At 45.7% G+C, this 24,626-nt stretch overlaps 3 protein-coding genes across 5 annotated transcripts; 1 reads left to right on the forward strand and 2 right to left on the reverse strand.

Moving 5' to 3' along the window:
* Positions 1-3,931: 3,931 nt before the first annotated feature.
* LOC123439656 (mitochondrial substrate carrier family protein E-like) lies at positions 3,932-5,549 on the forward strand. 3 transcript variants are annotated; one of them, XM_045116345.1, is made up of 5 exons: positions 3,932-3,970; positions 4,226-4,340; positions 4,463-4,520; positions 4,698-4,847; positions 5,176-5,549. In XM_045116345.1, the coding sequence occupies exons 1-5, from the start codon at positions 3,966-3,968 to the stop codon at positions 5,397-5,399; spliced, it is 552 nt and encodes a 183-aa protein (XP_044972280.1). In that variant the 5' UTR covers positions 3,932-3,965; the 3' UTR covers positions 5,400-5,549. The 3 variants fall into 3 exon arrangements, with proteins under 3 accessions (XP_044972280.1, XP_044972282.1, XP_044972281.1); XM_045116347.1 differs by having other exon boundaries at positions 4,698-4,745; XM_045116346.1 differs by lacking the exon at positions 3,932-3,970 and having other exon boundaries at positions 3,986-4,340.
* A 2,686-nt stretch (positions 5,550-8,235) lies between these two features.
* On the reverse strand, positions 8,236-10,093 carry LOC123443204 (GDSL esterase/lipase At5g45910-like). Its single transcript, XM_045119506.1, has 5 exons — positions 9,697-10,093; positions 9,409-9,627; positions 9,192-9,337; positions 8,830-9,106; positions 8,236-8,755 (listed from the first exon to the last, which is right to left on the reverse strand). Exons 1-5 carry the CDS (start codon positions 9,986-9,988, stop codon positions 8,544-8,546), a joined length of 1,146 nt encoding a protein of 381 aa, XP_044975441.1. The 5' UTR covers positions 9,989-10,093; the 3' UTR covers positions 8,236-8,543.
* Positions 10,094-10,397: 304 nt separating this feature from the next.
* LOC123443203 (probable inactive receptor kinase At4g23740) lies at positions 10,398-14,407 on the reverse strand. The gene is made up of 2 exons (XM_045119505.1): positions 12,758-14,407; positions 10,398-11,226 (listed from the first exon to the last, which is right to left on the reverse strand). The coding sequence occupies exons 1-2, from the start codon at positions 14,016-14,018 to the stop codon at positions 10,574-10,576; spliced, it is 1,914 nt and encodes a 637-aa protein (XP_044975440.1). The 5' UTR covers positions 14,019-14,407; the 3' UTR covers positions 10,398-10,573.
* Between the last annotated feature and the right edge of the window lie 10,219 nt (positions 14,408-24,626).

Consider the following 24,626-nt stretch of genomic DNA (forward strand, 5'->3'; position numbering starts at 1 on the left):
GAGCTCCTTCATCCAAATTCCTTCATGAGTCCCTTCTGAAGCACCTATGTACTCCGCTTCACATGTAGATGCTGCCACGACTTCTTGCTTGCTGCTGCACCAGCTCACTGCCCCACCATTCAAAACATACACGTATCCGGTCTATGACTTGGAGTCATCCGGATCTGTGTCGAAACTAGCATCGACGTAACCCTTTACGACGAGCTCTTCGTCACCTCCATAAACGAGAAACATCTCCTTAGTCCTCTTCAGGTACTTAAGGATATTCTTGACCGTTGTCCAGTGTTCCATACCGGGATCACTTTGGTACCTCCCTACCAAACTTATGGCAAGGTTTATATCAGGTCTGGTACACAGCATGTCATACATCAGAGAGCCTACGGCTGAAGCGTAGGGGACATCACTCATCTTCTCTCTATCTGCTGCCGTGGTTGGTGATTGAGTCTTACCCAATCTCATACCTTGCAAAACTGGCAAGAACCCTTTATTTGAGTTTTTCATATTGAACTTCTTCAGTATCTTGTCAAGGTATGTACTTTACGAAAGACCTATGAGGCGTCTCGATCTATCTCTATAGATCTTGATGCCTAATATGTATGCAGCTTCTCCAAGGTCCTTCATTGAAAAACTCTTGTTCAAATAGGCCTTTATGCTCTCCAACATCTCTATATTATTCCCCATCAATAATATGACATCCACATATAGTATGAGGAAAGCTAGAGAGCTCCCACTCACTTTCTTGTACAAACATGCTTCTCCGTAAACCTGTATGAACCCAAACGCTTTAATCACCTCATTGAAGCGAATGTTCCAACTCCGAGATGCTTGCACCAGCCCATAGATGGAGCGCTGGAGCTTGCACACTTTGTTAGCACCCTTAGGGTTGACAAAACCTTCTGGTTGCATCATATACACCTCTTCCTTAAGATTCCCGTTAAGGAACGTTGTTTTGACGTCCATTTGCCAAATTTCATAATCATAAAAGGCGGCAATTGCTAACATGATTCGAACTGATTTCAGCTTCGCTACGGGAGAGAAAGTCTCTTCGTAGTCAACTCCTTGAATTTGTCGATAACCCTTTGCGACAAGTCGAGTTTTATAAACGGTCACATTACCGTTTGCATCAGTCTTCTTCTTAAAGATCCATTTATTTTATATGGCTCGCCGGTCATCGGGCAAGTCCACCAAAGTCCATACTTTGTTCTCATACATGGATCCTATCTCGGATTTCATAGCCTCAAGCCATTTGTTGGAATCCGGGCCCGCCATTGCTTCTTCATAGTTCGAAGGTTCACCGTTGTCTAACAACATGATTTCCATCACAGGGTTGTCGTACCACTCTGGTGCGGAGCGTGCCCTTGTGGACCTTCGCGGTTCAGTAGTAACTTTATCTGAAGCTTCATGATCATTATCATTAACTTCCTCTTCAGTTGGTATAGGCGCCACAGGAACAATTTCCCGCATTGCGCTACTTTCCTGTTCGAGAGGGGGGGTAATTACCTCATCAAGTTCTACTTTCCTCCCACTTACTTCTTTCGAGAGAAACTCTTTCTCTAGAAAGGATCCGTTCTTGGCAACAAAGGTTTTACCTTCGGGTCTAAGATAGAAGGTATACCCAATAGTTTCCTTAGGGTATCCTATGAATACGCATTTCTCCACTTTGGGTTCGAGCTTCTCTGGTTGAAGTTTCTTCACATAAGCATTGCAGCCCCAAACTTTAAGAAATGACAACTTAGGTTTCTTGCCAAACCATAGTTCATACGATGTAGTCTCAACGGATTTAGACGGTGCCCTATTTAAAGTGAATGTTGCAGTTATTAATGCGTATCCCCACAATGATAGCGGTAAGTCGGTAAGAGACATCATAGATCGTACCATATCTAATAAAGTGTGATTACGACGTTCAGACACTCCATTGCGTTGCGGTGTGCCAGGCGGCGTCAGTTGTGAAACGATTCCACACTTCCTTATGTCTCTGCCAAACTCGTGACTCAAATATTCTCCTCCACGATCAGATCGTAGACACTTAATTTTTCTGTCACGTTGATTCTCGACCTCACTCCGAAATTCCTTGAACTTTTAAAACGTCTCAGATTTGTGCTTCATCAAGTAGATATACCCATACCTACTCAAATCATCGGCGAGAGTGAGAACATAACGGTAGCCACTGCGAGCTTCAACGTTCATTGGACCACACACATCAGTATGTATTATTTCGAATAAGTCGGTCGCTCTCTCCATTATTCCTGAGAATGGAGTCTTAGTCATCTTGCCCATGAGGCACGGTTCGCATGTGTCAAATGATTCAAAGTCAAGAGACTCTAATAGTCCATCAGTATGGAGCTTCTTCATGCGCTTAACACCGATATGACTAAGGCGGCAGTGCCACAAATATGTGGGACTATCATTATCAACTTTACATCTTTTGATACTCACATTATGAATATGTGTAACATCACGATCGACATTCATCAAGAATAAACCATTCACCAGCGGAGCATGACCATAAAACATATCACTCATATAAATAGAACAACCATTATTCTTTGACTTAAATGAGTAGCCGTCTTGCATTAAGCAAGACCCTGATACAATATTCATGCTCAAAGCTGATACTAAATAACAATTATTAAGTTTAAAACTAATCCCGACGATAGATGTAGAGGTAGCGTGCCGGCGACGATCACATCGACCTTGGAGCCATTCCCGACGCGCATCGTCACCTCATCCTTGGCCAGTCTCCGCTTATTCCGCAGTTCCTGCTTTGAGTTGCAAATGTGAGCAACAACACCGGTATCAAATACCCATGAGCTACTACGAGCGTTGGTAAGGTACACATCAATAACATGTATATCACATATACCTTTAACGTTGCCGGCCTTCTTGTCCGCTAAGTACTTGGGGCAGTTCCGCTTCCAGTCACCTTTCCCCTTGCAATAGAAGCGCTCAGTCTCAGGCTTGGGTCCATTCTTTTTCTTCTTCCCGGCATCTGGCTTACCGGGCGCGGCAACGGCTTTGTCGTCTTTCTTGAAGTTCTTCTTACCCTTGCGCTTCTTGAAACTGGTGGTCTTGTTGACCATCAACACTTGATGCTCTTTCTTGATTTCTACTTCTGTAGACTTGAGCATCGAGGAGGAGCTTGTCGCAGACATGACCACCAGAGGGGAAGCAACTGCTAGCGGATTCGACGACGGCGACTGTGGTGCGGTGGTGGGGAAGGAGGGCGAGGTTGTGGGGGAAGCTGAGTGGAGCGGCGAAGGGGATTTGAGAGATTGGGGAACCGAGCGGTGCGGTGGTGAGGGTTAGGGATTTAAGAGATTGGGGATTGTGGCTATTTTACACAAAACACCTCCATGCAAAATTTCCCAAACCAGAGAGCACAACGTGGCGGTCAACAGTTGGTCAAACTAGGGGTGTACCCACCGAATACGTGCTACAGTGACCGTATTTTCACGTCAAATTGTATTCAGTGACCGTGTTGAGCGTATTTAGAAGTTGAGTGACCGTATTGTGCTTCCGTCGCAATTACAAGGACCGTGGGTGTATTTCTCTCCCTAATAATAAAGCAAATAGGGTTTCTGGTCGTCCGTCGTGACATTTTTACAAAAACGTCCCTCCGTTTTCAGTTAATCAACCCGCAGTCCTTTCTTAAGTGAAAAAAAAGTTTCGTCCGTCGTGCATCTTTGCGAAAACACCCTTTCAAACCCGCAGTCCTTTGCAGCCCTCCCTCCCCCTCTTCCTCCTCCCGGCCGCCCGTCTTCCTCCTCCTCCCGGCTGCCCCTCCTCCTCCTCCCGGCCGCCCCTCCCCCTCCTCCTCCTCCCGACCGCCCGTCCTCCTCCTCCTCCCGGTCGCCCCTCCCCCTCCTCCTCCTCCAGGCCACCCCTCCTCCTCCTCCCTCCCTCCCTCCCTCCCCTCCCCCTCCTCCTCCTCCCAGCCGCCCCTCCTCCTCCTCCTCCCCTCGCTGATGCGGTGAGGCAATTGATGTATCATATCCTTGCCCACTCATGAATCTGATGAATAGTTTGACATTTTTAGAATGGATTATGTATTTCACTACAGTAAATCTATAATTTTATGATGGTTCATTTTCACCGAAATTTGGCTGCACCTTGACAGCAGACTATGTGCTAAACTGCTAATTTATAATAGAGTTTATAGAACAGAGCAATATACAATTCCAAAAATGTGCACTATGCTGTTACTGAGATAAATCTCCTGATACAGTATGGAGGGAATTTGTGTGGGGAGCAATGCAGGCGCATTTGGAGAAGGCATGATGCATCCAGTTGACACCATGAAAACAAGGCTTCAGAGTCAAGCTATAATGTCAGGTGCTAAGGTGTGGAATCGTTTTCCTAAAATTTCCACGCACTTTATATGGCCGTGAGCTGTAGAGTTTCTTGTTTTATTGAATGATTTTGACACATGGATGCCATGTCTTTCTTCACTTGTTCTGAACAGGCTCAGAAGAATATTTTTCAGATGGTTAGGACAGTTTGGGCTTCTGATGGATTGAGAGGTTAGCAGCCGCTCTGATTTTTAGTGAAAAAAGAGAGTGAAAATCCTGGAACACTGTAGTATTAGCTTTGTGAAAACCAGAAAAAATCTCCTTGTGCCTGAGTACTAAGATTTGTTTGACCTTATTCAGAGCTCCAGTAGTCATCTTGTAAACTTCAATACTCTTGCCATATTTCAGGTTTTTACAGGGGAGTTAGTCCAGGCATTACTGGTTCACTTGCTACAGGTGCAACATATTTTGGTGTTATTGAATCAACAAAGACATGGCTGGAGAACAATAATCCTAATCTTAGTGGTCATTGGTCTCACTTTATTGCTGGAGGAATTAGTGAGAAATTATTTACTTTATGTTTACTGTATTTTACCCCCCAGAAAATCTGCATGATGTTGGTTAAAATTTGTGAATGGTTTTATCAGCATGTTACTAGGATTTAGAGGCAGAAACTGATTTTCACACGCAGTCTACATCGAGTTCTCAATAAGTTATTCTTTGTCAATTTTAGTGTCACGCAATACATGAGGTCTTATGCATATTCAAGCTTCTCTGTTCTTCTGCTTTGTCACTCATGTAATGCTGTACTGATACACTTTTCCTTTTCATTGGAATAATGTGCTGCTTCATTGACACCACATAAACTTTTGAATGCCCACTCCAGGAGATACACTTGGATCTTTTATCTATGTGCCTTTTGAAGTTATGAAGCAACAGATGCAAGTCCAAGGCTCCAGCAAATCTTGGGCACTAAATGCTACAAAAGGGAATTTTTCTCAATCTCCTGGTACTCAGATGTATGGTTACTATAATGGAATGTTCCATGCTGGCTCTTCTATCTGGAGAGATCATGGTGTGAAGGGACTCTATGCAGGGTACTGCCACTGACTGTTTGTTGCTAGAATAACAACTTCTGTTTTCTAGAGAGAAAAAAAGAGTTTTATTGGTCTGGCATAAGAAAACATACACTCGAATACTGTGAGTCTGAAATCGGTCGAGTTGGAACTGAAATTTTAAAATGAAGATTCAGAAATGAAATGTCCCAGAAACTGCAGGTTTCATTTTACGCGCAAAGGAATCAGGAGTAAGAGTTTGACAGTAATTAGTACTCCTATACACTGTAAGTGATAACTGATAACAGTGTGCTAACTTTAGAATCAAGTCATGTTACAACTCACCCTGGGAGAAGCATTGGATTTGACCCATGAATCATAAACCGTCTGAGATGAATTGTCGGGATCTTGAACCTTCGTAAATTGACAAAAACAGAATGTGTTGACATTTTGAGCATCTTAATAAAAAAAAATAACATAACAATGATATTGTCACAGACAGGTGGTTCTTTTTTTTGCGGAACACAGACAGGTGGTTCAGGGTTGAGAAACTCAGTGTTGAGTGTTGATCACTTAATAGTTACTCTTTTTTATGTCCAAAACCAAAATAACTTACTATCAGTTATTATTCGTTTCTATGTGAATATACTTTTTGTCTGAACAATATGCGTACCAGTTTAATTGTTTCCAGGAGTAGCTCATCAAGTTGGGGAGTTGCAGATGGGAGTAAAACCGGACCGGTTACCGAAACATCAATATTCAGATACGCAACAGCCCTCGAGGAAAGCATCTCCCTGTTTTCCTCAACCCATTCAGTTGATCCTGTCTGCATTAACGTAAATTATCATCGCCATTGCAGTTGTTTTTAAGGTGCCTAAGTATGTGTAGCAAAAGAATGGGGTGTCGGAAAAGAGATGGACTTACCAACCCATACTCTTCTGCATCCCAGCTACACAAAATGATGGTTCTCCAAGGTCTCCATCCTTGCTTTTGCAGCATCGAAAACCTTTGAGCTAACTAGATGAGGATGAAATTCCGATATTCAGAAGGAGCGGTCAGTATTACTGTATTATGCCAAGGTGCATAGTTCAGAGAAAAGAACAACCTGCTAGAATGCTGAGAGCATATCTTTTGTCGCTTGTAACATACCTCGATCATAGCTGCTGTTCCGCTGTTGGGGTCAGCGGCTCCAAACGTCCAGGCATCACGATGATTTCCCAGGATAACATATCCGTATCGACTGAGGGCGCGCAGGGGGAGGGGGCGAGGAGGAGATTGGCTCACCGAAGGATGCCAGCAGCAACAACCAGAAGCACAACCAGTAGGAGGCGTACCTCCCGATTATATGTGAAGCGCAATGTGATCGAAAAGAATCAAGATTCTTGATATGTATGCATGATTAAAGGAGGAACATTTCCTTGGGACCATAAATTAAAACCGTATTATGAGGATGGTGTATTGAATGTATACATCAATAAAAATCATTGATCCATTTTGTTCGCCGATCTATTTCTTTTTACTTGGGGTCAAAAATTGGATCTCTATTGTTCTTGGCTTTCTTGCATGATTTTTCTTAATTAATTATTGATTTGTAAAATTAATGACAGATTGGTGCAATTTTACTAAATTCGAATTGTTTTATTTTGGGTTGTAAATTTTGAACTTTTGTAAATTAAGAGCGTGGGAAATTTATTTTTTCCGTTGCAACGCACGGGCCCTTGCCCTTTTGCTAGTATCTCATAAGCCAATGATGGGGCAAGTTGTTCGCATGTTGGATGGTGTCATGGATATTGAAGTACCTCCTATTCCGAGTTCGCTGCTGAATTTCGTGGGCATGGAGGATTTCACTCCCTGTACAGATTTATATAGTCTCTGAAGGGTCAAAAAGCTTCGTTCCATTTGTCCAGATCTACATCAAGAATTATGTTTGTGTCTTTTCTTCCTAAGCTGCACTTGTCCCTTATTGGCCAAGGTTCTGAACTGCAATTTGTTATCATCATATATAAACTTGTGGAAAATCTGCTTTAAACCAACGCCTTCACCTCTTTCTCTGCTGGCAGAAAGGATCACCCCTTCATCCTCTGAACAATTAAACTATAAGTTTATTTATCTATCTGAAATTGAGTGTAAGATGTGCGGTGAATGAATTCTATTTCCTCCGTACGGAATTTGTTGACGCTGAAACGGATTACCTAGCAGTAGTGGAGTCAGTTCCACAGACTGGTGTTTGCAGAAACCTAATTAATCCTTGTGTCTGAAGCAGTATTTTTCATGGTTTACCGCAGCAATACAAATGCTTGCAGAATACGTACAAGAATGGCAATTTATGTCATTTGCCCTGTGAGAGTTACTTTTTAGTATCATCCTAGAGTTTATGTCCCCGTGATGATGTATGGATGTAGATTGTGATGAACATTTTTCTTAAAGATCCAGCTACGCTGGCGTTAATATTGATAGCAGAAAACAGAGGGAGAACAAAATGGGATGAAGATCCGAGGATCATTGAACGGTCGAGGGCAAGTTGGTCTTACGTGTGGAAAGAAAAAAAAAGGAAAAAGGCTCCTAATGAGGACTCATGCGGTCGGTCCTTGAAGGGGCTCTCAATGCAGCTAGCTCCCGCTAGTCTCCATTGCTCCATAGTAGTTGTGATCCCTGAGATGATGTCTCTGATGCTCGGTATCTTATTCTGGAAAGTGCATTTGTTACGTTTTTGTTAGATAGCCCAACAGGTGAGAAGTCTCATCGTGTTGGTTCCCTTTTTTTTCATTTGCCTTCGGTTTCTTCCTGTGATTTTAGCGCTATGGTCACGGTAGATTACTGTTTCCAAGTCCTCCTTTGGCTTGTGGTGAACATTTGAGTAATGGTATGAAAGACCGAACAGTACCAGGACATTTCTGGCTCTAAAATATATTACTCGATGTAATCTGGAATTCCATATGAGATCCATCCGATCTCAGTAGTTCCCCAAATAAACTTCGCGTCTCGGTGTTACAATAGGCATAACAAGGTTTTATCCGCTGGTTTTCTAACTTGTATGGTGTGATTTGCTCAGAATTCAGCGTGACTCTTTCAGATTCTTAACTTGGAGCTTCCATGATTCCATTCCATTTCCAGTGCTTATCGCTTCAGAAAGTCCTTGATGGAGTCAGACAGACCAGACTCCATATAGCCATCAGTCCGTGAACCAGAGCAGCTTCTGCTACCTCACTAACTGATGCATCTTCTCTCCTGCAGAGGAGTCTATGCTGCCCAGCCAGCCATCGGCGATGTAGCGGTAAGCCGCCTCCGTCAAGTGGACGCCGTCCCAGGATAGACGAGCAGCCGGTTTCTGACATACTTGTGCACCTTCATCGCCGCAGAAAAGTGTCCCAGGCCCTCCGCAACAGATGCTAAGAACATCTTCTTCAAACCCTGCAGAATGACAACCATCAACCTTGACCTTGTGCAAGCTGCCTGCAGACGGCAATAACTCTGAAAGTGCTTACCATACTTGCGAGGTGACTCGACCATGTCCATGATAGGAGCAAAGAAGTCGGCGTAAACGATCATGGCATCCGGGTGTCTGCCCCGGAGCTTCTCCAGGGCCTCCTGCAGCAGCAGGTTGTGGTGCATCCCTAGCTTGTTGATACCTTCCAGGCAACCGGTGGTGGAGTTGTATTCTGCCGGGTCGTCTTTGCCGTAGTGGCTGATAATCTGCGGCATGCATCCCGAGGGGGCTGTCCCGGGAACGACGAAACTCGTCGCCCCGTGCTTGATGAGCCTCTGTCGCCATTGCCATAGCTAGATCAATACCATTTTAAACTGTCTCTGTTTAAAAGCTGAAATACAGGTCGACGAAGTAGGTTACCTCGATGGCCATGGAGATGGTCCCGATCACATCTGGAACGAAGGACGTGATCTCATGCAGGCTCTTGGTGGGTAAAGAGAAGTGGTAGTCGTTGACCCCGAATTCGCCCACCAAGAAGAGGGACCTGCTGAAGAATGCCTCGCACTCTGCCGCGGAAATGAAATGTTTCAGTTTCATGTCACTCTGCAGGCGGCGCGGCTAGCTGAATAAACATTACCTTGGGTGTTGCGGCAAAGAGAAGGCTTGAGTGACTCGAACCACTGCAGCTGGACGCCCAAGCTGGTGTTGAGAGGGAACTTGCTGCCGGGACCGGACCCGTCGTGGAAGAAAGCGGCGTCGAGAGCGGTGGAGCCCCCGACGGCGAAGTTAGCACCCCGGCGGAAGTTCCCGTTGTGCGCCAGCGACGGCGGGACGAGCGGCAGGCCCAGGCGTTGAGCTGCAAGCAGAGCGGGCCAGCTGAGTTGACCGCCTCAGATCAGATCAGTAGGGTTTGTTGAGGTAGTACCGATGAAGTCGATGATGAGGCGGCCGTCGGAGTTGCGGCCGGTGGGGCGGCCAAAGAAGGTGGAGCCGTACGGCGGGCGCGTGACAGGGTTGAAGATGGAGTTGGCGGCGAAGACGACGGGGTTGTTGCCCGTGTCGGCGAAGGAGTCGCCGAAGCTGAAGATGGAGTCGTACCGCCGGACAGCGAGGCCCACGGAGGAAGAAGAAGGGATCAGTGCCCATGTCCATCCCAGCTTCGCGACCAAGAGGAACAGCAAGACGGCGCACGGCAGCTTGCACATCTCGGTGGCCATGGCAGTTGCACAACGGCCTGCCCTGGTAGAACAATTATTGTACCACCGGAGAAGTTGTTGCCGACAAGTTCATGTACCATCAGTCCATTTAAGTCTCGAGAGCCACTAATAGAACAATTAATTTAAGTCTCGAGAGCCACTAATAGAACAATCATTTGGAAGTCACTGTTCCATTGCTCAGATGAGAAGTACTCCCTCCGTCTCAAAATAAGGGTCTATAGTTTTAGTTCATATTTGAACTGGTAGTCCAAATTTAAAAGTGTCGTAGTTTTATTTCAATTCTAAACTGGTAGTTCGAATTTGAAATAAAACCGTGAAATTACTTTTGGACGGAGGGGTAAATTTCCACCAATGTTTACAGTTCAGACATAGGTTCAATTGCTTGCAGATAAGCAGTGAGCAGAGGTACTTTTCGCATAATAAACAAACAATTTCAGTAGTTCCACATGGCAAGGTGTTACAATTTCGTAACATGTAGTAAATCATAAGACAAAAGAATCATACACCGTCGTCAAAACACAGAACTATCCGTGCTCCTACCCTTGCAAAGACGAAAAAATGATAGCAGTACTAAAACGAACTCCGTCAGGGGGCTGCAGATGAGCTCTCTGCCTTGCTCCGAGCTTCCCCCACCGGCGTCGAGGCCTCCGTCGAAGCCCGCGTTCCACTGTCATTCCTGCCGACCTCTTCGATCATCTTCACCATGTCCACCATCTTCGGCCGCCGCTCCGGGTTCCTCGAAACGCATGCCATTGCGATCTGTAGCATCTCCACCATCTCCTCCTCGATGTTAGGGTACCTCATCAGCTCACCGTCAAATACCTCGGCGGTCCACTCCTCCCGGACAACGGACTGCACCCACCTGACAAGGTGGACGACCTCGTTGCCTCCGCCGGTTACCTGAACGGGTGACTTGCCGGTAAGGAGTTCGAGTACAAAGACACCGAAGCTGTAGACATCAGAGGACTGCGTCGATTTCCTCGTGTCGGTGACCTCGGGTGCGCAGTATCCCAGAGAACGGGACCTCGCGGTTATCGGGTTCATCAGTGGCGCCAAGCCAAGGTCCGCGATGCAGCCATATTGCTGGCTGTTGAGGAAGACATTTGACGCCTTAATGTTGCCATGGACAAATCTCCCATTGTTCTCGGTGTGAATGTGTGAGACCCCTCTAGCTGCGCCCAGGGCTATCCTTACTCTAGTCTCCCAATCCAATGGTGTTCTGTCCAGACCCCTCTTCCCTGCAAAGAGAAAAAACAATGGCAGAATTAGGAGAAGAATGCCATATTCAAGTTTGGATATCAATAAAATGCAAACGGCTGATATTGTAAAGTCATCTCATGTCAAATTATCAGCATTGCTGACACGAGGCCAATTTCTGGATGACATAAAATAATGCTTGTTGCCACTTGCCAGTGAGGCTAGCAAACCTAAATATTTATAACCCAGATGTTTATAGGCTGAGAGCAAGTACAATAATAGAGCCGGCTGTACGCTTATGCCATGTCACCTATAGCCCATCTTATAGCTAACATGTACAATAGTTGGTTAGAAGAGTGTACTACTTATTTATTATATGATCCACCATTCATTCTCACAAAGTGCCTAGGAGCACGTGCTAGAGCTGGCTATTAACTAAGAGCCCGCTTACCTTCTCTCTCCTCTAACTAAGCAAAAATATACTACTTTATTTCTTATAGCTATTGTACTTGCTCTGAAAGCATCTTGTTCTCCATCACTATACTGATGCATCTAAGAGTGGTCCTCCTCTGCTCCTGATTCTGATAGTGAAATGGTGGATGGGTTATGACAGTGAACACCAACGCTGGCAATTTCAGATGTTTCACCAATGAACAAGACACGATTAGCTTCCTAGCTGGTGGCAAAGGTCCAACACTATTTATTGCATTAATCTTCCAAGCCCATTTACCATTCTGTTGTGCATGACCCCATCTTTAGTTTCATTTTTTGCAAATATCATCAGTGTGCCACTAAACATGTTAAGTATGCATAACTCGGAAATGCCAAGTTTTCAAAAAAATTGTATATAATGTGCGATTTGTATCTCAGGACTCTAGTGCTACCATATTGGCCTTGACATGACTACTCCAGCATACATCCAACATGCCATGTGAACTAGAATCAAACTGGTTGCTCATGGTTTGAATACGCGTGCACATATTAAAAAGTCCATGCAGCTAAGCATGAAGTAGACACTTCAAGAACTACCAAGTGGCTAGATCTAAGAATAAGAGATTTTTAATCTAAGAATAATCCAAGACTAATTATAAACAAATTGAAAATGCTACTCTTGAGTACGGTAACTTGAATCTTTTACTGAAGGAAACTAGTCACAGGTAAAGCTTCAAAAAAGAAGGGGAAAAAAACTAGTCACAAGCATTCAAGCAAGACAAAAGATATATATATTCTAGAAATTCAGTGTCTAAACTGAGGAAGTGCAAACATGAGTTGTTTCCACAAAAGTCCTTCTCAGGTGAAAATTAAATAAAAATAAGGCAGCACCTTAACATGACAGCAACAGCAAGAACAAGGACCTGGAGTGCATCTGTTAGCCTTTCTAATCTTCTCAGTACCATTCCCATTTTATGGGATGTCCCCAAAGAGGACCACTCTCATTATCATCACCGCTAGTACTACAGTTCTAACAAACAATGGCATTTATCATACAACTAAAAATTGCAAATTCATTAGCCATTTATCCATTGAAAAAACTGTGAAAGTGACATGGAGAAGGGAGAGCAAGAAGCATACCGTGAAGCATGTTGGATACACTTCCCCTGCTGTAGTAATCGTACACGAGCAGCTTCTCGTCCTTGGAGTAGTAGTACGCCCGGAGCTCCGCCACATTGTCGTGCCGAATCCGCCCAATGAGCTCCATCTGCTGCTCGAAGTCGCGCCGCCCGGCACTGACCTCCTTGAGCCTCTTCACCACCACGGTCGTCGCGTCCTCCAGCAGCGCCCGGTACGCCGTGCCGAAAGCTCCCTTCCCAAGAACCTCGGCGGAGGCGTGGAGAAGGTCCTCCAGATCGAACGCCAGTGACGGTCCCTCGAAGAACACCAGCCGGTTGCCGTCCCCGGCCTTGCCGGTCACCGCCTTGGACTCCGGCGACTCCCTCCCCTTCTTGTCCCCGCCCTTCCCGGACAACGTCCGGCTCCCGTCCTCGCTGCCGCCCCGCCGGTTGCAGAAGGCTATCAGCAGCACCGCCACGACCGCGAACAGCATGACGCACCCACCGACGATAATGGCGAGAACGACCGCCTCGCTGAGCCGCGCCCGTTTCTTGGCGGGCGCGCCGGCCGCCGGCGGGGCGAGTGACGGTGGAGGAACCGCTGGCGACAACGGCGCCGACCGCGTCATGCTGTTCCCGGCGAAGGAGGCGTCCGAGAACCTGAGGAAGGACCTGGGCACGGGGCCGTCGAGGTGGTTGTTGGAGAGGTTGAGGAACTGCAGCGCCGGGAGGCCGAGGTCCGGGACGCGGCCGGAGAGCGAGTTGTTGGAGAGGTTGAGCGCGACGAGCTGGGTGAGGTTGGACAGGCCCCAGGGCAGGGTCCCGTTGAAGCCGTTGAAGGAGAGGTCGAGCACCTGCAGCGTTTTCAGCCCCGCGATGCCGGACGGCAGGGCGCCGGAGAATGCGTTGCGCTGGAGGTGGAGCCCCGCGAGGCCCGGGAGCGCGAGCAGGTCCTCCGGGAAGGCGCCGGAGAGGCTGTTGGCGCGGAGGCTGAGCACGCGGAGCGCGGTGAGGCGGGCGAGCGTGCGGCGAGGCACGGGGCCCGTGAGGGCGAGCCCCGGGAGGCGCAGCTCGACGACGCGCGAGCCGTCGGCGCTGCAGGTGACGCCCGTCCAGTTGGCGCAGACGGGACGGGTGGCGGACCAGTTGATGCGCCCGGCGCGGCCGCCGCCCACCCCCGCGAGGAAGTCCAGCAGCGCCGCCCTGTCGGCGTCCGGCTCCGGCGCCCCCAGCATGGCGCTCAGCAGCAGCAGCGCCGCCAGGGTGAGCAGCCGGGGCGGCATGGCGCCGCACTCTCTCCTGGTGCGGGTGGGTGGTTTCTTGGACGGAGCTGTGGTGCTCTGCTGCTACTTAGTTGGATCTGGGTAACGGAGGCGCGGAGTGGAAGGGACGGGTAGGGAAGGGAAGAAGGTGGCTGCTGTGCGGTGCTTGGGGTGGGGAAGTGTGCGTGCTGTGGGAGGCGGGGCGGGTCTACGACGGCGCAGCGGGAACGAGTCGGTAGGGGGGGTCGTGGATTCGTGGAGCTTGTGCTGGATTTGTGGGAGCTGCATGTGCGGGAGCGGCGGGGTGGTGGGGTGGTGGGTTGGGCGTGGGCGTGGGCGTGGGCGTGGGCGAGGGAGAGCGGCACGGCGGGCCGCGCTGGGGTGTTGTGTGGTGTCGGTCAGATGGGCACCGCGCGGCGAGCGATTGGGCACGAGAGGGGTTTTGTGTGCCGGGGGCTCTCGCGTCGTGCAGTCACGCCCTCCCTCCACGGCAGCAAAACCTAGCCTAGCCTTGGTCCATCCATGCCTCCATGCCTCCATCTCGATTGCTGCTTTCCAAATTGGTTATTACGATATTTTTGCCGTTGGGATTTTGATAAGATCGGTCCGGGTGGGCAAGGTGGTTGCACCGCATAACTTGGAAAGCAGTCACTGGACGATGCCGAGATCGTTCTGCACTTGGGTGATTCGATCGCACCAGTACCATATTCTTGTTTCAAACTAAGGCGCATTAGTTTACTCGGTTAACCATGTGCGAGTGATACGCTTTACATGCCCTAACATGTCTTTTTACAAAGTCAAAAGCCACACACACAAAAAAAAGCGCTGCGTTGGCCATGGCGGATACAAAGTCGGAAAAAACACCCTGTGCTCAAGTACCACTGACAACGTTTGCAAGCAGTAGACACATCCACATCAACAAAACAAACCGAGGCAGCACGGTTTATCTTTGGAATTCAGATGGCGCGAAAAGCGAACGATTCCTTTGCATTCTGCACAAGGAGAAAAAAAACGGAAGCGGCCATGATGATTGAGCCCAGCAGAAGCTGCCGCTTGGCTGCTCGCTTTCACCTTTTCTTTTTGTCAGATCATCCAGACAAGTTTGAACGTGTCAGGCCACCAGGAAGAAGAGCTATTCCTACTCCTTCTATCTCGCTTCTGGGCCACTGCCATTCGAAAGCATCATCAGATCGCAATCATGTCAACGGGGGAATCAAACAAAAAACTATACTTACTACTAGATTAATTAGCACAGCCTACTAGTAATTGCTTTTCGGCTTCAAACAAAAGAGGAACGGCTGCTCGCAAGTTGTGCATGTGTACTTACACGTACACGGTACACGTCTCGTCGGCCTTTAGCATGTGATGATGATGGGTGCATCATTATCATTGTTCATGATTCGGGAGTCGTTAATTTAATTGTTCGTAGGAGAAGCAATTAGGTCATCATTATGTGCACCAACCGCTGTCTGTTGGCGACTTGGCGTACTAGTGGTGGCATGGAAATGGAGGATTGGATTAGAGGTACCGATGCATGCATGCACGTGCTAACGTGCAACCTGAGTTTGTACGCTCAACGGTGTTGAATGGATTTCAGGTCTCAAGATGCTAACAGGGAGATGAAAAAAAAATGCTAACAGGGGAATACCTTGTCAAGGCCATACTCTTAGGATTGATCGTTTTATTGCAGGAGCTAAAAAAATTAAAAATCGATGCAGCTTTTGAATGTGCAAAAATTCCAGGTCTTACTCGTGGAGCAACGGCTACTCGTATTCGAGTTTTTTGCTGGATCAAAAAGAAGTGAATGTGCAAATTCAAGCCTCTACTCGAGTCATCACCTCGGGTCTTCAAGCATAGGCTATCGCCCTTCTCCTTACCGCAATTCTCCTTACTGCACAGGTTGTTCATCAGCTTAGGATCTCTCGTCCTACATTTCTTATTGATTATCTTTTTTTGGCAAAAGCTGTTAGAAACATTGCATGGAGAAAAAAAAATCCACGCACACATAAGATATATCCATGGTGATGAACATCTATGAGAGGAGAGATTGGATCCACATACCCTTGTAGATCGCTAAGCGGGAAGCGTTAAGAAACGCGGTTGATGTAGTCGAACGTCTTTGCGATCCAAATCGCAAGCCGTCCCATGATTCAATCACGATCTAGTGCCGAACAGACGAAACCTCCGCGTTCAGCACACGTGCAGCTTGATGACGATCTCCACCTTCTTGATCCAGCAAGAGGGGCAAAGAAGTAGATGAATTCTTCAACAGATCCGTTCCTGATATTTCGGGGGCCCGGGGCAAGACATCCTAGAGGGGCCCTAAAACCACATTTTTGTCTATTTCAATTGCAACCAAATACTCGATGCACTATAATTTGTGTTGTCTTGTCATGTCGACTATCCAACAAATAAATGCCATAAACATTCACGGAAAAATTGGCCACTTTTCTCAATTGGCAATTATATTTTTCTATTCGATCTTGCTAAAACACATCTAGATGTGAGATAAGTATTGCACATCTAAATTCTATGTCATTGATCTTACGTGAAGATTCGTGTGTGTATTTTCTTTTTCTTTTTCTTTTCCTTTTTATGTTTGATTTAATCATTTAGATGTGTAATAACTATGTCACATCTAGATGTGTCCTAGACACATCCTTTCTTGAAAATATGCCCTAGAGGCAATGATAAAATAGTTATTGTCATATTTCCTGTTTCAAGAATCCGTTTATTATTCATGCTATAATTGTATTGAATGAAAGCATAGATACATGTGTGGATATATAGACAAAACAATGTCCCTAGTAAGCCTCTAGTTGACTAGCCAGTTGATCAAGGATGCTTGAGGTTTTCTGACCATATGCAAAGTGTTGTCACTTGATAACGGGATCACATCATTAGGAGAATGATGTGATGGACAAGACCCAAATTATGAACGTAGCATGTGATCGTGTCATTTTGTTGCTATTGTTTTATGAGTGTCAAGTATTCATTCCTATGACCATGAGATCAGGTAACTCACTATCACCGGAGTAATACCTTGTGTGTATCAAACGTCACAACGTTACTAGGTGACTATAAAGGTGCTCTACACGTATCTCCGAAGGTGTCCGTTGAGTTAGCATGGATCAAGACTGGGATTTGTCACTCCGTGTGATGGGGAGGTATCTCGGGGCCCACTCGGTAATACAACATCACATATAAGCCTTGCAAGCAATGTGACTCAAGTGTTCGTCACGAGATCTTGTATTACAGAACGAGTAAAGAGACTAGTCGGTAACGAGATTGAAATAGGTATAGAGATACCGACGATCAAATCTCGGGCAAGTAACATACCGAAGGAAAAAGGGAATGTTATACGGGATTATATGAATCCTTGGCACAAAGGTTCAACCGATAAGGACTGTTCATTTGAGAAATACAACATCAACGGGTATCTCTTTCATACCTTTGGCAAAGAGCTATCTATGCCCAACCGAAAATCTACAAATTGTGGTGTCTCTGCTATCGACGAAGGTGTTATCGAGTATTATGGAAGAGTTAAAGCAATTTATGAACTTCAATTCTATGGTGAAAACCCACCGAACGTCGTAGTCTTCAAATGTTATTGGTTCCAGCCGAAGGAGACTAGAAGGACTCATGAACATATAGGACTAGTCGAAATTAATCCAAACACCCATTTAGATGTTCCCGATGTCTATATTATGGCTCAACAGGCGACCCAAGTTTTCTATCTACCGTGGGCATGCCAAACTGATAAGAATCTGGAAGGTTGGTATGTTGTTTATGAAGTGACGCCACATGTTAGACCACCTCTCCCAAATGAACAGGATTATGAACCTCACATTAACCCAGACACATATGATGGATAATTCTTCCAAGAAACACGTCTTTCCAAGAAACATTTCAAGAACCGTCGTGCTTCACCCTAGAACATGGAAGTAGACAGCGACAATGAATCCGACTTCACCCCTGAGCTGGAACTAGAAGAGGTTACTGATGCGGATGACCTGTCAATGCTTGACCGATTACAGAAAGGCCTTCCACAACTTCATGCCATTGAACCCGATGAGCACGTCATTCATGAAGACATGCGTGATAGTGATGATGATGATGCATTTATTGATGATGATTATTAGTTTGTAAGATTCACAACTTAAATTATATATGTACATATTATTATTCATGATAGTGATTATGTTGTACTAATTTCTTTTAATCTTTATCATGGCAGGTCAAGTCCCTTCGCCGATGCCCGTCTTCTCTGCGATTGGCACGGTGAGTTTCATTTCAATGGTCATTATAAACTTAGCTCATGAATATTATATTCTTAGCTTGTTTTCCTCTAAAATGACATAATGAGCCCATTTTGATCCAAAAAGACATAATTAGATAATTTAACTCCATCAAGAGGAGAAGAGGAGAAGAAATAGGAAAAATGAAAAGAAGGAAGAATAATAATAAGAAGAAGAAGAGAACAAGAAGGAGAAGGAGGAGTAGGAGAAGAAGGAGGAGAAGGAGCCTTCTCCTTCTCCTCCTTCCCCTCCTTGTCCTTCTTCTTCTTCTTCTCCTTCTTCTTGATTTCTTCTTCTTCTTATCCTTCTCCTCTTTCTTATTCTCCTTAACTTATTTTCCCCAACAATGCTCCGAAATGACCTATTTTACCCAAGTTATCTCCGGAAGGACCTATAGTTAGCTAGGCTTCCACCTAAATGACATAATTAGCTTAGTTAGCTCCAAAATGGTCAATTTAATAAAAATCACCTATACTTAGCTAAGTTATCTCCTAAATGACATAATTAGGCATACGTAGCTCCAAGATGACATATTCCCCCTAACTTAGGTTTTCAATGGCCTATAATTAGCTTAGCTAGCTCCAAAATGGCTTAATAAGCATACTTTGCTCTGAAATGACCTATTTTACCCAAGTTAGCTCCGAAAGGACCTATAGTTAGCTAGGCTTCCACCTAAATGACATAATTAGCTTAGTTAGCTCCAAAATGGGCTATTTAATAAAAAATAACCTATACTTAGCTAAGTTCTCTCCTATTTTACCCAAGTTAGCTCCGAAAGGACCTATACTTAGATAATTTAGCTCCAAGAAGAGGAGAAGAGGAGAAGAAATAGGAAAATTGAAAATAAGGAAGAAGAAGAAGAAGAAGAAGAGAAGAAGAAGGAGAAGGAGGAGTAGGAGGAGAAGGAGGAGAAGAAGGAGAAGGAGGAGAAGACCTTTTCCTCCTTCTCCTTCTTCTCCTTCTTCTTGATTTCTTCTGCTTCTTCTCGTCCTCCTCTTTCTTCTCCTTTTTCTTATTCTCCTTACCTTATTTTCCACAACAATGACATAATTAGCCCATTTAGCTCCAAAAAGACATTATAAGCTCAAAATGGCATAAGAACCTTGGTTAGCTCATTAATATTATATACTTAGCTTGTTTTCCTCTATAATGAGATAATTAGCCCATTTAGCTCCAAAAAGACATAGTTAGCTAATTTAGCTCCAAGAAGAGGAGAAGAGGAGAAATGAAAAGGAAGAAGAAAAAGAAGAAGAGAAAAAGAAGAAGAGAAAAAGAAGATAATGAGAAGGAGAAGAAGGAGGAGGAGAAGAAGAAGATAAGAAGGAGAAGGGGGAGAAGGAGGAGAAGGAGCCCTCCTTCTTCTCGTTCTTCTTCTCTCCTCCTTCTTCTCCTCCTTCTTCTCCTTCTTATTCTCCTTCTCCTCCTCCTTATTCTTGTTTTTCTTCTCCTTCTTCTCTTCTTTCTTCTTCTCTTTATTCTTCAATTTAGCTTATTTGTCATATATATGTTGTTGTTGTTCTTCTTCTGACGTTCTTATTCCCATTTTGCAGATTGGATGTACTACATGCATGGAAGCTGGCATTGGAGTGCTTTAGTTCTAGTTTTTATTTGAGTTGATGAACAATGTGGAACTATATGTATATGTATATATGGGTGAACAATATATGTGGAACTATATGTATGTATATATGGATGAAACTTTGTATGTGTTGGTTCTTTCGATATATGGGATGTACATTGATGAACAAATGGCATTGATGAACTTTATATGTATATCATATATGTGTTGTGACCTATATATCATATATGTGCTATGAATTACATATTTATGTGTTGTGAAATAGAAAAAATAAACAAAAATGTGACAATATTGGCTCTTTGTCGTTCGCCAGCTAATGGCAAAGGCCTTTGCCATCAGGCAGATAACGGCAAAGGTGCCACATGGCACCCAGCTGTGCAACCTCGACAGCAACAGCTGGCCATATGGGCACTTTGTCGTCTGCTGCCTCGGGAGGCTGATGGCAAAGTGGTAGGGAGGCAGACGGCAAAGAAGCCGACATGCACTGGCCCAACCTTGTGCTGGCCCATAGAAGCAGACGACAAAGATGGGGAGGGAAGCAGACGACAAAGATGCGGAGGGAAGCAGACGGCAAATCCTCCGTTAGCCCTAACGGAAGCGTCGCCTGTTAGTTGCCGTCTCAAATTATTTGCCGACTGCTCAGTGTCTGACACTGATGGCAAAGAGCTTTGCCGTCTGCTTAGGGTAGGCTGACGACAAAGAAGCTACAATGCCGTCGTAAGCTGACGCAGAATCTTTGCCGACAGGTGTTCTCTTTGCCGTCTGCGGATTGGTCAATGCCGTCGGTGGAATCCTCTTTGCCGTCTGTTATGGCAGACGGCAAAGAAGCTGATTCCTGTAGTGAAAGATGAAAAGTTCACGGTACAACCAGCAACATACCATAAAAATAAATAAAAATCCCTAACACCATAGGGAAAGACAAGCTTCACGAGACCGGGCATTACCTTCACCGCCATCTTCACTTGTAGAAGAGGATCTTCACTTCACCTCCTCTTCACTGCTCCTCCTTCATGTCATTGTCACTGAGAGGGTAGGGGAGGCTATTGATGAGGTTGTAGGTGGAGAAGCTTCTATCGACGTCCCTGAAGATGCTGTAGGTTGTGAATTCGATTGTCACGCCCAAGATGCGACACTATCCTCAATTTGGCACGAAGGCCTCGTCAGGGATAGAAGCGCATCTCGTCGTGTCACAAGAGTGGATATCGTTACAAGTACATGTACTGAAAAGAAGAGATATACATAGAGAGTTGGCTTACACTCGCCACAAGCTACATCAGAGTCACATCAGTACATTACATATTCATCAAGAGTAAGAGCAGGGTCCGACTACGGACGAAAACAAACGACAAAAGAAGAACGACGTCCATCCTTGCTATCCCAGGCTGCTGGTCTGGAACTCATCCTAGATCGATGAAGAAGAAGAAGAAGAAGCAACTCCAAATGAACAATCAACGCGCTCGCGTCAAGTAACCTTTACATGTACCTGCAACTGGTGTTGTAGTAATCTGTGAGCCACATGGGACTCAGCAATCTCATTTCCAAAGGTATAAAGACTAGCAAAGCTTAATGGGTGAGGCATGGTTAAGTGGTGAGGTTGCAGCAGCGGCTAAGCATATGTTTGGTGGCTAAACTTACGAGTACAAGAAATAAGAGGGGGAAAGATCTACGCATAACGGGCGTGAACTACTGATGATCAAACGAATGATCCTGAACACCTACCTACGTCAGACATAACCCCACCGTGTCCTCGATCGAAGAAGGAACTAACGAAAGAGACAGTCACGGTTACGCACACAGTTGGCAAGTTTTAATTAAATTAACTTCAAGTTATCTAGAACCAGTGTTAAACAAAGTTTCCACGTTGCCACATAACCGCGGGCACGGCTTTCCGAAAAGATTTAACCCTGCAGGGGTGCTCCAACTAGTCCATCACAAATTACCATAAGCCACATAGAAATCCTCAATCACGAATCTCGCGATCTCGTCGGACTCCCTAGTGGAAAACCTCAACTCTGAGATTACCCAAAGCATCACCGGAATCCCGATGCACAAGATATTCCGTCAAAGGTAAAACTAATCCAGCAAGGCCGCCCGACGTGTCGACGATCCCGATAGGAGTCGCGTACCTCGTTCTCAGGACACGACGGATGGGTCACACTAGGAGAACCAAACCTCGGGTTTCCCCGCGGTGGCCCTGTAGTGTGCCAATTTGGACCAACACTCATGAGGAGCCTGGCCCGGGGGTTGATTAAATTTCCTCGGGTGTCGGCGGGTTCCTATGCATTATTATTAGGTTATTAGGAAAATGTAGTACCAAAGTTGGGCCTTGCCAGACCAGTCTTAATCTAAAACGAATTATCAAGGGGGTCCCCATAACAACCCCGATTGTGTTAGGAGCGCTCATTTATGGAACATAACACCGGTAGCCGAAAACTAAGGGGGCATAGGTGGAACAAAACACCAGGCTAGAAAGGCCGAGCCTTCCACCTTTTACCAAGTATATAGGTCCATTCAATTAAATAGCATTAATATGGTGATATAACAAGGAACCCATGCTTTCACATGGAAGCAATGCACCTGCAACTAGCAACGCTAACAACATGGTTAATCAAGCAGTAACATAGCCAATCAGTGGTTTGCTAGGTCGAACAGGTTGAAGGTTTCATGGCATTGTTAAGAGGCTGATATTTAACATGTGGTAGGCAATGAGACATAAACGGTAGCAACGGTAAACTAGCATGGCAATGATAGTAATGGTATCTGGGGAAATGGTCATGTTGCCTGAGATCTCGCTTGGAAGAAGAATGCCTCCGCGAAGGAGACGAACCGACGTAGTCGAACGGGTCCTCACAATCGGGCACGCTGCGGAACTCTATCGAGACGAAGCAAACCGGAAACACGAATCAACACACGAAATTCATCACACGATGCACAACACAAATGATGCATGAGCAGCTGAATACATGCAAGTCACGGCATGACAAATCACACAAGCAGTCACTACACATTAAGTGAAGTTCAATATGCCACGAGTTGCACATTGACGAAACTCCACATTTAATTATTTAGTTCTATTCCAATTAGGTACGCGGCAATATTAAATGTTGTCAAACATGCAAGAGGTGAAGCGGAAATTAAACTACATATCTAGACATTTTAAATGAGGTCGGAAATGACATATAGCATCTCCGAGACGACCTCACATGTTAATTTACAATTCTGTCCAGATCTGAACTTACACATTTAATTGGTTGCTAAACAGCAAAACAAATAGGTTCACGTGATGCTACGCGTCGTTACAAGCAATTTACATATAGAGAACATCTCCAACGGAGCTACAGATCAAAAGTTACAAGCACCGCAAGATATGATGGCATGAATGCAATATGTATGCAACGATGATCACGAGCACTTCAAAACATACAAGCAGCAAGAGAAAATGAAACTACACGAGATTCTAAGCAAGTTTCATGTAGGACACGATCAAATCGGAGCTACGGTTCAAAAACTACGAGCAAAACAAGAAAGCACTACAATCTACCAAAATCAGCCACATAGCATTTTCTAAGCCCCACAACTACGGGCTACACCACTCCGATAAACTCAAGCAAGGCATGACACGAAAGAGGGCAAGAAGCACTACTTCAAACAACTAACAACAACTAGCATGGCAGCAAGGATCACTAGAGAAAGAAGTCACAAAATGGCATCCCACACACTATTTCAGACTTGAGAGCAATCAAACCACACCTACACATGCATTTCTATTGCAACCAAAAATACCAGGGGCTAGTCTAAACATCCAAGAACAATTCCCTAGTTGACAACTCCGTCAAACGAAGAACGGATTAAATCCTACGAATTAAACAAAAAGGCAACATAGCAAAATATCGCGCGAACTAACTTGCGCTAATGCTAAAACTAATTGCACAGAAAAATACCATGGATTTTTCTACCCCAAAAACATATAAAATATGTGGGGTTGCGCAACAAAATTATTGCCACACGTAAAAGCGAGATAATGTCCTAAACACGGAAAATAATCTAGCGGCAAAACCCTACGTGCAAAAATACCAACGGCTACTCTAAAATACATGGCAAGTGGGTCCCTAGAGCATGAACATTTTTTCTAAGACATTCGGGCAAACCGGACACGCGCGAAAAATAAATACGGGACACAAACATAATAGGACAGCACGTTAATCTATGCGTACGGCACGCCAAACGACGTCAAACAATTATGCAAGTTGGAAAAACGGATTCTACGCGAGAAACTACATGAAAACCATATCTAAATCTTCGCGATCTGACTTACGGGTAAAAAGTTAAGGGCATTTTAAATAACTAATAATTCGTGAGATAGAATTAAATTCTAAACCTAAAAACCACTAACGGGCCGAACTAACTGGGCGCAGCATAGCAATCATGCACATGGGATGAGAAATAGTGGCTCGGGGGGTGGGACTCTCACCTGGGGCTTCATGGGCCGGCCTCGCCGGGAGGAGAGGCCTGGGCCGCGGGTGGAGACTCGGCCAGCTCGGCCTGCTCGGGCACGAGGCCCACGCGGCCAGGCGAGCGGTCCAGGCGGGGAGCGCTGCTGGCGCACGGCCTCGACCTCCTATCGAGAGGCCATGGTGGCGCGGGCTAGCAGGCAGGCGAAGCGAGGATACAACGGCGAGGGGGCGGCCAGGCCACGACAGGTGGCGGCGGATCCGGCCTCGAGCTGCCCGGATCTGGCCGAGGGGCGCCCTT

Source organism: Hordeum vulgare, chromosome 3H (assembly GCF_904849725.1).
Source record: "Hordeum vulgare subsp. vulgare chromosome 3H, MorexV3_pseudomolecules_assembly, whole genome shotgun sequence".
NCBI lineage: Eukaryota > Viridiplantae > Streptophyta > Magnoliopsida > Poales > Poaceae > Hordeum > Hordeum vulgare.